The 13,534-nt window shown below is 44.9% G+C and overlaps 1 protein-coding gene across 2 annotated transcripts in view; it reads left to right on the top strand.

Annotated features, from left to right (window-relative positions):
- The window catches only part of SPEG (striated muscle enriched protein kinase), a 374,397-nt gene that overhangs the window by 205,178 nt on the left and 155,685 nt on the right, over positions 1-13,534 (top strand). For both annotated transcript variants that reach the window (XM_056537025.1, XM_056537027.1), the window contains 2 exons: positions 8,624-8,808; positions 10,003-10,091. In XM_056537025.1, coding sequence (XP_056393000.1) covers positions 8,624-8,808; positions 10,003-10,091 — 274 coding nt within the window. The remainder of the gene's footprint in view (positions 1-8,623; positions 8,809-10,002; positions 10,092-13,534) is intronic.

The raw sequence follows: 13,534 nt of genomic DNA, 5'->3' as shown, positions 1-13,534 counted from the left end.
GGGGACACGTCTGCCACTGCATGATTTGTGTCCCTGGCGGCACAGTGTGTTACTGATGGTAGCATTAGTTACTTTGGTCCCAGCTCTCTGCAGGTCATTCACTAGGTCCCCCCGTGTGGTTCTGGGATTTTTGCTCACCGTTCTTGTGATCCTTTTTGACACCACGGGGTGAGATCTTGCGTGAAGCCCCATATCGAGGGAGATTATCAGTGGTCTTGTATGTCTTCCATTTTACTAATAATTGCTCCGACAGTTGATTTCTTCACACCAAGCTGCTTGCCTATCGCAGATTCAGTCTTCCCAGCCTGGTGCAGGTCTACAATTTTGTTTCTGGTGTCCTTCGACAGCTCTTTGGTCTTGGCCATAGTGGAGTTTGGAGTGTGACTGTTTGAGGTTGTGGACAGGTGTCTTTTATACTGATAACAAGTTCAAACAGGAGCCATTGATACAGGTAACGAGTGGAGGACAGAGGAGACTCTTAAAGAAGAAGTTACAAGTCTGTGAGAGACAGAAATCTTGCTTCTTTGTAGGTGACCAAATACTTATTTTCCTCCATAATTTGCAAAAAAAAATTTAAAAAAATCAGACAATGTCATTTTATAGATTTTTTTCTCATTCTGTCTCTCATAGCTGAGGTATACCTATGATAAAAATTACAGCCTCTCATCTTTTTAAGTGGGAGAACTTGCACAATTGGTGGCTGACAAAATACTTTTTTGCCCCACTATACATGGGGGAACAAGTGTAAGGGAGGCCCAGGGGACACTGCCGGAGGCTAACTGACAGGACAGCAAGGGTACAGGGTAACACCTCCCGTACTGGGCTACCACAAATAGATATGAGATAGATAGATAGAAATATATGAGATAAAGAGAGAGAGAGATATGAGATAGATAGACATTAGATAGATAGATAGATAGATAGATAGCTAGATATGAGATAGATAGATATGAGATAGATAGATAGATATTAGATAGATAGATAGACATTAGATAGATAGATAGATAGATAGCTAGATATGAGATAGATATGAGATAGATAGATAGATAGATAGATATTAGATAGATAGATAGATAGATAGATAGATGGAGAAAACACTTTGGCTAATATCAAGCTTTGTCATGCTTGATATTAGGCAAAACCACCACTACAGCTTTTTGCACAAATCTGGAGTCTTTCACTTTGATGCTGGACTTTGTAGATAGATAGATATGAGATAGATATGAGATAGATAGATAGATAGAACCAAAATTGTGGAAAAATATCAACAATCTCAAGGTTACAAGTCCATCTCCAGAGATCTAGATTTGTCTTTGTCCACAGTGCGCAACATTATCAAGAAGTTTGCAACCCATGGCGCTGTAGCTAATCTCCCTGGGCGTGGACGGAAGGGAAAAATTGATGATAGGTGTCAACGCAGGATAGTCCGGATGGTGGATAAGCAGCCCCAAACAAGTTCCAAACATATTTAAGCTGTCCTGCAGGCTCAGGGAGCATCAGTGTCAGCGCGAACTATCCGTCAACATTTAAATGAAATGAAATGCTATGGAGGAGACCCAGGAGGACCCCACTATGGAGGAGACCCAGGAGGACCCCGCTATGGAGGAGACCCAGGAGGACCCCACTGCTGACACAGAGACATAAAATAGCAAGACTACATTTTGCCAAAATGAACTTGAGTAAGCCAAAATCCTTCTGAAAAAACATCTTGAGGACAGATGAGACCAAGACAGAGCTTTTTGGTAAAGCACATCATTCTACTGTTTACCAAAAATGGAATGAGGCCTACAACGAAAAGAACACAGTACCTACAGTGACATATGGGGGAGGTCAGTGATGTTTTGGGGTTGTTTTGTTGCCTCTGGCACTGGGGGCCTTGAATGTGTACAAGACATCATGAAATCTGAGGATTGCCAACGGATTTGGGGTCGCACTGTACAGCCCAGTGTCAGAAAGTTGGGTTTGCGTCCGAGATCTTGGGTCTCCCAGCAGGACAATGACCCCAAACATATGTCAAAAAGCCCCAGAAATGGATGACAACAAAGCGCTGGAGAGTTCTGAAGTGTCAGCAATGAGTCCAGATCTAAATCCCATTGATCACCTGTGGAGAGATCTTATAATTACTGTTGGGAAAAGGCGCCTTCCAATAAGAGAGACCAGAAGCAGTTTGTAAAGGAAGAGTGGTCCAACATTCCGGCTGAGAGGTGTAAGAAGCTTATTGATGGTTATAGGAAGCCACGGATTTCACTATTTTTTTTTCCGAAGGGTGTGCAACCAAATATTAAGATAAGGGTGCCAATAATTTTGTCCAGTCCATTTTTGGAGTTTGGTGACATTATGTCCAATTTGCTTTTTTTTCCTCCTTTTTTTTTTGTATGTTCCAATACACACAAAGGGAATAAACATGTGTATAGCAAAACATGTGTTACTGCAATCCTTTCCTGTGAGAAATACTTCATTTTCTTAAAAAATTTCAGAGGTGCCAACATTTACGGCCATGACTGTAGATAGCTCTGAGATAACACCGCCGCACTCACAAATGGTAGTGTAGAAAACTGGCTTTATTCCATAACAAACAGGCAACGTTTCAGCTGCGCTATTACAGCCTTTCTCAAGCCGGCTTGAGAAAGGCAGTAATTGTGCAGCTGAAACGTTGCCTGTTTATTATGGAATAAAGCCAGTTTTCTACACTACCATTTGTGAGTGCGGCGGTGTTCTTACAATTGCTGTATTCCCTGAGGACCCAGGACCAGGACCTCTAGCCTGCATTCACCTGAATTCCTGTTTCCCCACTCCAGCCGGATAGATATGAAATAGATAGATAGATAGATAGATAGATAAACAAGGATAAGTTGGCCAGCACACTGATACCGAAACTACTGCATGGACCTGGCATACAGGTGCACACTGCTAGGCTGAATATACATAAACAGGAGAATACAGCAGCACACTGCCAGCACAAAGATACAGATAAAACATGAAATGCTATACAGCTATAGTGCAAAAAATGAAAAAGTTAGGTACTTAGCTCACAATTTGGCGGCCAAACAGTTTGGACCATCCCATCACGGTAAGGTGACCTCAATACACTGTGAATATGCCTCTGTGCAATCAGTTTAACAGGCTTGCAATGTCTGAGACATCCGCACCTTATACAGCACCTAATAGAGGTGGGTGGGGTGCAAGAGCCAACATTGAGGTAGCCACTCCCCCATATGTGTAACACAAACAAGGATAAGTTAGCCAGCACTATTGATACCGAAACTACTGCATGGACCTGGCATACAGATGCACACTGCTAGGCTGAATATACACAAACAGGAGTATACAGCAGCACAATGTGCTGCTGTATTCTCCTGTTTATGTAGATAGATAGATAGATAGATAGATATGAAATAGATAGATATGAGAGAGATAGATAGATAGATATGAGATAGATAGATAGATATGATAGATAGATAGATAGATAGATAGATGGTAGATAGATATGAGATAGATATATAGATAGATATGAGATAGATAGATATGAGATAGATATGATAGATAGATAGATAGATATGAGATAGATAGATAAATATGAGATAGATAGATATGAGATAGATAGATATGAGATAGATAGATAAATATGAGATAGATATATATGAGATAGATAAATATGAGATAGATAGATAGGAGATAGATAGATATGAGATAGATAGATAGGAGATAGATAGATAGGAGATAGATAGATAGGAGATAGATAGATATGAGATAGATAGATAGATATGAGATAGATAGATAGATATGAGATAGATAGATAGGAGATAGATAGATAGGAGATAGATAGATAGGAGATAGATAGATAGGAGATAGATAAATATGAGATAGATAGATATGAGATAGATAGATAAATATGAGATAGATAGATATGAGATAGATAGATATGAGATAGATAGATAAATATGAGATAGATAGATAAATATGAGATAGATAGATATGAGATAGATATGAGATAGATAGATATGAGATAGATAGATACAAATCTACACAGATTCTACAGCACTACAGAAGATAAATCAAACATGTTTTATTGTCCCATGGTCAGAAGTGGACGCCTTCACATTTGATTTATCTTCTTTAGTGCTGTGGAATCTGTGTGGATTTGGATCTAAACATTCAGTCTGGACTGGGACTGAGCTCATCCGCCTGCACCCGGCACCTACTCCTGCTGATCATTTGGTTGTGCTGCTTCTACTGTTGGAGGTCTAGATAGATACAGTAGATAGATAGATGTTACCCAAACAGTGTGTCTCCAACTACTGCAAAACTACAACTCCCAGCATGCTTGGATAGCCTTTGGCCTCTGTCCGGGCATGCTGGGAGTTGCAGTTTTGCGACAGCTGGAGGCACCCTGTATAAAAAACACTGATAGATAGTTTCAGTATGAGGGATGACTGTGCACATCCATGGGGTTGTGCCCCTTCCTCCCCCCGTTCGCACATAACCTCCCCCCCCCCCCCCCCTCCGTTATACTCAGATTTTTCCGTCTCCGATGTAATGGGTGATATTCTCAGCACCTGCCGCCCCCCCCCCCCCGGAATGTGACTCTCACCACTGTCATTGACCGTCATTGTCGGACACTCACGGGAGGAACTTAAGAAACCCGAGTCGCCGGCGTCTCCATGAATAGTATTTATTGTGATCAGCTGTGTACACTGACGGCACTGGCAGCGCCGGGGCAGGAGCCTCCATGGAAGGTGGTGTCTCGACTGCCTCCAGTGCCAACGCTGCCGCCGCCGCTCTCCCTCCCTGTCCCGTCTCCCGCACCTCTCCCTGTCCTGTTCACTGTCTTCCCTTCTCTCTGTTCGCCGGTGGGAGGGAGCGAGGAGGGTGAGAGTCTAAATACAGCAACAGATTGTACTGGAGGTGACCTCGTCATGTTCCCTCTCTCCTCCCTTCTTCTTTCCCTCTCTCCCCTCTGTGCTTTTTCCTTTTTATGTGCATCTTTCTTCTTTCTCGGCTCTGCGCTCCCCGTGCGTGGTCCCATTCTCCCGCCCGTCGTCTTCTTTCCCCACTTTCTATACTTTGCTCCTTGCCGCCCCCATTTCCCCGGACGCCTCTGCCCGGCTCCCTCTGCCCCCCATTGTCCCGGTTGCCTCTGCCCGGCTCCCGCTGCCCCCCCCCCCCCTCCCATTGTCCCGGTTGCCTCTGCCCCCCCATTGTCCCGGTCACCTCTGCCCGGCTCCCGCCGCCCCTTCCCTTCTTTGCCTCTTTTGGGGTTTTTGACGTCATAGGATAGGATCGGAGATGTTTTTTGGATGTCTGTAGCTGTCAGCCGGTGAGTGTCTCTGTGTCTGTCCTTATCTTCGCGTGTCTCGTCTTCCTTGCATAGAGAAGAAGCTCCGCTCAGTTCTTTTTTTGGATGTTAGGAGAGATGCCAGTGCTCTCTGCTGGGAGGTGGTGATGGCGGAGGGGGGTGGGTGGGTGAGGGGTTGGCAGGAAGCCATTTTCAGCATATATGAGTATTTTTTGCAATCTAATAGAAAAAGCCAAAGCGCATGAAAGGTCCAGCTAAAAAAAAAAAAAAAAAAAAAGAGAACTTTTTGGAGTCCCTAGATCAGTGGTCTCCAACCTGCAGACCTCCAGATGTTGCAAAACTACAACTCCCAGCATGCCCGGACAGCCGTTGGCTGTCCGGGCATGCTGGGAGTTGTAGTTTTGCAACATCTGGAGGTCCGCAGGTTGGAGACCACTGCCCTAGATGTTGGAGCGTGTGTTATAGACATCGGGGGGGTCTTTTAATTATGCAACATAGGGTCTTGTTTGTTTGCTAAGGCAAGAACTTCTTCTGCAGCGCTTTCCAACCTGCAGCTCTCCAGCTGTTGCCGAACTACAACTACCAGCATGCCTGAGCATGCTGCGAGTTGTAGCTCTGCAAGCTTGGGTGTCTTGCAGTATTATAGCAAAGTTGACAAAAGCAATGTTTTCCAACCTGTGGCTCTCCAGCTGTTGCCGAAAAACTATTACCAGCATGCCGGGGCATGCTGGAACTTATAGTTCTCCAACATAGGGCCTCTTTCAGTTTTGCAACAAAGTTGACGAAGTAGGCAATGTTTTCCAACCTGTGACTCTCCAGCTGTTGCCGAACTACAAGTACCAGCATACCTGGGCATGCTGGAAGTTGTAGTTCTGAAAACTAGGGCATCTTGTTTTATTGACTTGTTTTTTCAACCTGTGGCTGTTGCCGAACTACATCTACTAGCATGCCTGGGCATCCTGGAAATATGGTTTTGTAACCTAGGATGTCTTGACAAAGACAAAGTTTTCCAAAAAGTGACTCTCTAGATGTTGCAAAACTACAACTCCCAGCATGTCCGGACAGCCTTCGGCTGTCCGGGCATGCTGGGAGTTGTAGTTTTGCAACAGCCGCAGGTTGGGCAGTACATTTCAGACCCTTCTTATTCTCTAGTTGTGTCCTGCAGCATCTTAAAGCGGTACTCCGGTGGAAAATATATATATATTATATATTTAAACAACTGGTGCCAGAAAGTTAAACAGATTTGTAAATGAATTCTATTAAAAAAAATCTTTACCCTTCCAGTACTTTTTAGCAGCTGTATTCTACACAGGAAATTCTTTTCTTTTTGAATTTCTTTTTTGTCTTGTCCACAGTGCTCTCTACTGACACCTCTGTCCGTGTCAGAAACTGTCCAGAGTAGGAGAAAATCCACATAGCAAACCTATGCTGCTCTGGACAGTTCCTGACACGGACAGAGGTGTCAGAAGAGAGCACTGTGAACAATACAAAAAAGAAATTCAAAAAGAGAAGAATTTCCTCTTTTCTGCTAAAAAGTACTGGAAGGGTAAAGATTTTTTAATAGAAGTAATTTACAAATCTGTTTAACTTTCTGGCACCAGTTCATTGAAAAAAAAAAAAAGTTTTCCACCGGAGTACCCCTTTAAGTCTTTGAGGCCAAAGTTTTATTTCTGGGTATAGGACCGTGAGAATGGCAGCTCCCTGTTCACAAATACATTGGCATGCCTGGTATATAGAAGTCTGCCCGTCTAAGCTTACACTAGACAAGGTCTTACTCATAAGCATGTACAGTATGTGCTAAATGGGTCACCAGGGGGCGCACTCGTAATTTTACTTGGAGGAGGGGAGGGAGCGGTGGTCTATGGTCCCAGAGACTGTGACAAGTGCTATGTAATGTTGCAGATTGGTTTGGGTGCAAATAAAAACAATACGAGCAATTCAGTCTTTACTTTACTGGAATGGCTTACTAAAGCACCACGTAATGTATCAGGCTTATATAAACATACCCACCAACGCTTGTGAAGAGACATCATGGAGACCAGGGGTGTTTAGGGTATGAAGCTGTTTACTTATCGGGGTCCCCGACCCTCTACCAAGTGGAACCTCTTTGAGACAACTGACTAAAATGGCACAATAATGTGGTCTTCTAGGGGGCTGTTTTGTTTGATATTCTCTTTCCTGTTCTTCTCCGTCTGGCCTAGACCGCCATGATGGTTTTCTCCAGCCACGCATTAGCTCTGCAGAATCTGCCAAGGACTTTAGGCTCTTCATTTTTCCAGCGTAGTTTGACATTACTATGCTCCCATGACATGGACCTGGAAACCGTGGGGGTCATCATGTGGCAGTGGGAGACGTAGGGGGCAGCATGTGGCAGCGGGAGACATGGGGGGGTCAGTATGTGGCAGAGGTGATGATGGGGGGATTGTGTAGCAGTAAAGATATGGGGACATTGTGTGGTGTGGGGGACATGGGAGCAGTGTGTGGCAGTGGGATACTTGGGGGTTGTCACACTCTGCGCTCCGGCCAAAAGCACCGGCTGTGAGCGCATTGACCCTGTGTCCCCTACTGCCGGGGGGGGGGGAGGCCGGGATTCACATCGCGGGACGCACCCGCATGCGAATCCCAATCCGTCACTCACCACGCTCCGCTGCCGCCTCCTCCTCTGTGTCTCAGCTCCGGCGCGCGTGTCCCCGTCTCCTAGGGCCCGCGTGCCCATAATTAGTTGTTACACCTGATACTACATTATAAAGTTCCTGCACCTCCCACACTTCCCTGCCGGATCTTTAGTGCCCCTAGCCTGAGATTAAGCATTCCATGTTGCCTGTTTGTCTTACCCGTGCATCCAGACCTTACGCTACGTTATTTGACTTAGCACCTTTGCCGCCTGCCTTGACCTTCTGCTACGTTTGACTTCGCTTCTGTCTCATCCTTTGGTACCTCACCTTGCCCAGCTACCTATGTGGTCGAGCCATGTATGGGGTAGCGACCTGCGTGTCGCCTGCCGCAGCAAGCTCATCCTGCCTTGCAGCGGGCTCTGGTGAAGACCAGCGGCACCTTAGACTTCGGCAGTGGGGGAAATGGGGGGTATTGTGTGGCAGTGAGGACATGGGGGGTATTGTGTGGCAGAGGGATAGAGTGTGTGACAGTGGGGGGACACATTATATGGTCACCTGATTCCAGGTTCATCCAGCTTTATTATGGGGCGATCGATATTGGATTGGTGGGTGTCTGATTCTTGGCAGCTATATGACGTCCATGTAGAAGAGAAGGGAATCTGTGATGATCCAAAGCAGAGATCTGAAACTCTTTTTCCATCATTCCTCGCAGCACCGGCCACAGAGTCTCCCGCTCATCGTGGGACACCTCGAGATGTTCTGAGCCCCATTACATCTGATGATGAGTATCTGAGTCCTCAGGAAGATTTAAGTGAGCCCGCGACCCCAAAGCACGGCATGGCGGGCAAGAGCGCCGTCCAACACAGCGTGACCTTCAAAGCCCCTCCATCATTCAAGGTGAAGGGAAACAAGACAAGAGATTATGGGGTCCGGGGTCTCATGACTTAAAGGGGTTATCCAGGAAAAAACTTTTTTTTATATATCAACTGGCTCCGGAAAGTTAAACAGATTTGTAAATTACTTCTATTGAAAAATCTTAATCCTTTCAGTACTTATGAGCTGCTGAAGTTGAGTTGTTCTTTTCTGTCTAAGTGCTCTCTTATGACACCTGTCTCAGGAACTGTCCAGAGTAGAAGCAAATCCCCATAGCAAATCCTCTTCTACTCTGTGCAGTTCCCAAGACAAGCAGAGATGTCAGCAGAGAGCACTGTTGCCAGATAAAAAACAACAACTCAACTTCAGCAGCTGATAATTATTGAAAGGATTAAAGGGGTATTCCAGGCAAAACCTTTTTTTATATATATATCAACTGGCTCCGGAAAGTTAAACAGATTTGTAAATTACTTCTATTAAAAAAATCTTAATCCTTCCAATAGTTATTAGCTTCTGAAGTTTTCTGTCTAACTGCTCAATGATGATACATATCTAGTTGAGACCAATATATGGAGGGTGGAATGATGATGTCACGTCCCGGGAGCTGTGAATGATGGGAGAATATCCCCATAGGAACTACACAGCTCCCGGGACGTGACATCATCATTGAGCAGTTAGACAGAAAACAACAACTCAACTTCAGAAGCTAATAGCTATTGGAAGGATTAAGATTGTTTAATAGAAGTAATTTACAAATCTGTATAACTTTCCGGAGCCAGTTGATATATAAAAAAAAGTTTTGGCCTGGAATACCCCTTTAAGATTTTTTTATAGAAGTAATTTACAAATCTGTATAACTTTCTGGAGCCAGTTGATATCTATATATATATATATATATATATATATATATATATATAAATAAAATAAAGTTTTTTCCTGGAATACCCCTTTAACAACCAATGAGAAAGCAATTGAGTAATAATATACTGCATCTTCTCTTAGTAGAGATGTACGGGGTGGGGGGGGGGGGCTTTGGGATGCTTGGAGGGGTCCCCCCATTCTTCATGCTCCTGGTATGGTGCCCTTTTGGCTGAGGCATAACATAGATACAGTATATTTTTGGTTGAGGGTGTTGGCTTTAGCTTCGTATTCATCTCTCTTTGTATTGATAGGACTATGAATTCTATAGGTGTAAGATGTTTACTCACTTTTCTATAGGTGGCTCTGGCAGACCAGATGGTGTTTGAGGGCCAGGAGATCGTTCTGCGAGTCCAAGTGCAGGGAGAGCCCAAGCCAATGATCAGCTGGTGAGTATTCATTCATACAAATCTACGGATAATATATAGAGGAGATCTTCCATATGCTTTTACTGCATCTGGGGCTATACAGGGGTCCCTCCAGTTACAATATTAATTGGTTCCAGGACGACCATCGTATGTTGAGACCATTGTATGTTGAGACCATAACTCTATGAAAACCTGGTAATTGGTTCTGAAGCCCCAAAATGTCACCCAAAAAATAGGAAAATCCGAGGAATAAAGAAAAATAAGTAGATAACTAATACAGATAAAACAAATCCTTACATATACAGTGGTCCCTCAACATATGATATTAATTGGTTCCAGGAGAACCATCATATGTTGAAACCATCATATGTCGAGTACATATGTCTATGTAAAAATGGTAATTGGTTCTGGGGCCTTGGAACCATTGTATGTTGAATACTTATCTCTATGGGAAACTGCTAATTGGTTCTGGGATGACCATTCTATGTGGAGTGTATGGGGAGTGTTTAACAAACCAGGGTGCCTCCAGCTGTTGCACAACTACAACTCCCAGCATGCATGTACAGCCATTGACTGTCTGGGCATGCTGGGAGTTATAGTTCTGCAACAGCTGGAGGCACACTGATAGGGAAACATTGATGTATGGGGTGTATAGTGTGTATATGTATTGTATGTGATGTGGGACATCGCATACAGTACTGTACAGTTCTTTAAATACCTTCAGGGGGGACAGAATGTCCTCCATTACGATCCAGCCGACCACAGCTCTATAGGAAAGGAAGGGGAGGGCAGCCAGCAGCTCATTGGATGCCTGCAGCAACATGCTGCAGGCTATTGGCTATGGCTGCACTGGGGGGGGGGAGGGCTTACACGGAGCTCACAGTGGAAGCCTGTGTGAGTTATCAGGACAGCATGTGAGTAACAGGAGGCAGAACGGGGCACACGGGGACATTATACAACTATCTGTCAGTTACTGAAGTTGTCAGCGCTGTCAGATAGCTGTTTGTACGATGGCCCCGACACACAGCAGCATCATATGTCGATACTGCCTTCAACATACGATGGGCTCTGAGAGGCCATCATATGTTGAAATGATCATATGTCGGGGCCATCATAAGTCAGGGGGTCACTGTAAAAGTAAGAAATAGCTGCTGGGAGCTATAAATCACTGTCTATGTCAGTGTTTCCCAACCAGGGTGCCTCCAGCTGTTGCAAAATTACAACTCCCAGGATGCCCGGACAGCCGTCGGCTGTCCGGGCATGCTGGGAGTTGTAGTTTTGCAACAGCTGGAGGCACCCTGGTTAGGAAGCACAGTGGTAGAGTAAAGCCGGAATGTGACACCATGACCTATACCAGTGTTTCCCAAACAGAGCGCTTCCAGCTGTTGCAAAACTACAACTCCCAGCATGCCCGGACAGCCGTTGGCTGTCCGGGCATGCTGGGAGTTGTAGTTTAGCAACAGCTGGAGGCACCCTGGTTGGGAAACACTGGTTTAAGTAGAGGACAGGAGCTTCTTCAGGGCCCTATACAGTACACAGTGTCCCAAATGGAGCCACCCTTTCTTGGTGTCCAAAGGAGCAGCTAACCCTGGCACAGGTAAAGAGTAGTACAGAACTTGTAGTTCCTCCCTGTACTGTAGGGGGCGCTACCAGACAGCCAGTCAGTGCATACACTTCAGTAATACAGGTAAGGAGTAGTACAGAACTTGTAGTTCCTTCCTGTACTGTAGGGGGCGCTACCAGACAGCCAGTCAGTGCTTGCACCTCAGTACAGGTGATTTACCAGTGAATGCCCATTCTGATTGGTCAGTTCCTACAGTTGTGACAGGTGAGACAGATCTGGACTATCTGTACATTGTATGTTGAGTCTGGTTTCAAGTTACAATGGTCCAGAAAAAAAGATTGTATGTTGAAACTATTGTATGTTGAGGCCATTGTAAGTGGAGGGATCACTGTATGGGTTTTCCGCCGATTCATTTTCTGCTCTACAAAGCATGCTCCGCTGTGCTGCATTATGGGAGATGTAGTGCGCACACCAGATCCTGTTCTTCCCATAGAAGGAGCAGCAGTAGGTATTATAGGAGCTCAGCTATAGCACTGTTTACATTATGTTCTCTTCGCACATGCTATGCAGTTGCCTATAGCAACCAATCAGATTGCTTTTTTTCATAGGCCTTATTAAAGGGGTACTCCACTGGAAAACATTTTTTTAAATCAGCTGGTGCCAGAAAGTTATACAGATTTGTAAGTTACTTCTATTAAAAAAAGACTTCTCAACTGCTGTATGATCCACAGGCAGTTCTTTTCTTTTTGAATTTCCTTTCAGTCCGACCACAGTGCTCTCTGCTGACACCTCTGTCCATTTTAGGAACTGTCCAGAGTAGAAGCAAATCCCCATAGCAAACCTCTCCTGCTCTGGACAGTTCCTGATCTGGGCAGAGGTGTCAGCAGAGAGCACTGTGGTCAGACAGAAAGGAAATTCAAAAAGAAAAGAACTTCCTGTGGATCATACAGCAGCTGATAAGTACTGGAAGGATTAAGATTTGTTAATAGAAGTAATTTACAAATATGCTTAACTTTAACTTAACAGTTGATTTAAATAATTTTTTTTCCAGTGGTGTACCCCTTTAAATTGAAAGGTTTCCTCCAACAGCAGTGGGGAAAAAAAAGATGCTCTAATGGCGCTCTCCCATGGCAAGAGAGTGCCATTCGAGCATCTTTTTTCCTCCACTGCTGTTGGAGGAGACACCTTTGAGTCTACGTACACCGGCCCTGGATATCAGCACAACAGTTGACCGCTGGGCTGCACCCCGTCATTGATGGTCACTACTAGTGACATAAAGTGCTGAACGGTGTTGTTTCTCATACCACAATACTATAAGGTGAGTCCACATAGGGTAACGGGACATAGTTGCGCTTTGTATTCCTGGTGGCCCGGTACGGGATATGCATCTCACAGTCCTATCAGCTTGAGTCCCTGCACGTCCCCAGGGCTCACCTGCACTGTACCCCATATAGTCTGTATAGTTGTATATTATGTGTAAAGGACCTTTCATATGGTCACATGGTTATTAGTCACATGATAATGGTTGTCATATGTTTAAGTCATATGTTTTGTTACCAAGAGAGCACCAGGTGACCAGATGACCTGCAGCTAGCCTATGAGCTCCTTGCTCAGCCCCCCCCCCCCCCCCCTTTATAAGGAAGGGAGGAGCTGCAATCTCTCTTTTTTGCTCTTCCACCGCACTCTCTGCTGAGGTCAAGTCCAGTCCAGATGTCTCAGCGCCAGTGTCCAGCACATCTGGAGGCCTCAAACCTAAATTACAGCCACAAGTCAGTAAGTCAAGTCATCTTTGTTTGCTGTCACTATCTTCAGTCAACTCAAGTCTTTTATAGTCAGCGTGGCTGTCCTAAAGTCTGTCAAAGTCACTACAAGTCCCAGCAAGCTGTGAGGTCCCTCGTGT

This window comes from Hyla sarda, chromosome 8 (genome assembly GCF_029499605.1).
Source record: "Hyla sarda isolate aHylSar1 chromosome 8, aHylSar1.hap1, whole genome shotgun sequence".
NCBI classification, from domain to species: domain Eukaryota; kingdom Metazoa; phylum Chordata; class Amphibia; order Anura; family Hylidae; genus Hyla; species Hyla sarda.
This window is presented reverse-complemented; position numbering and strand designations above follow the sequence as displayed.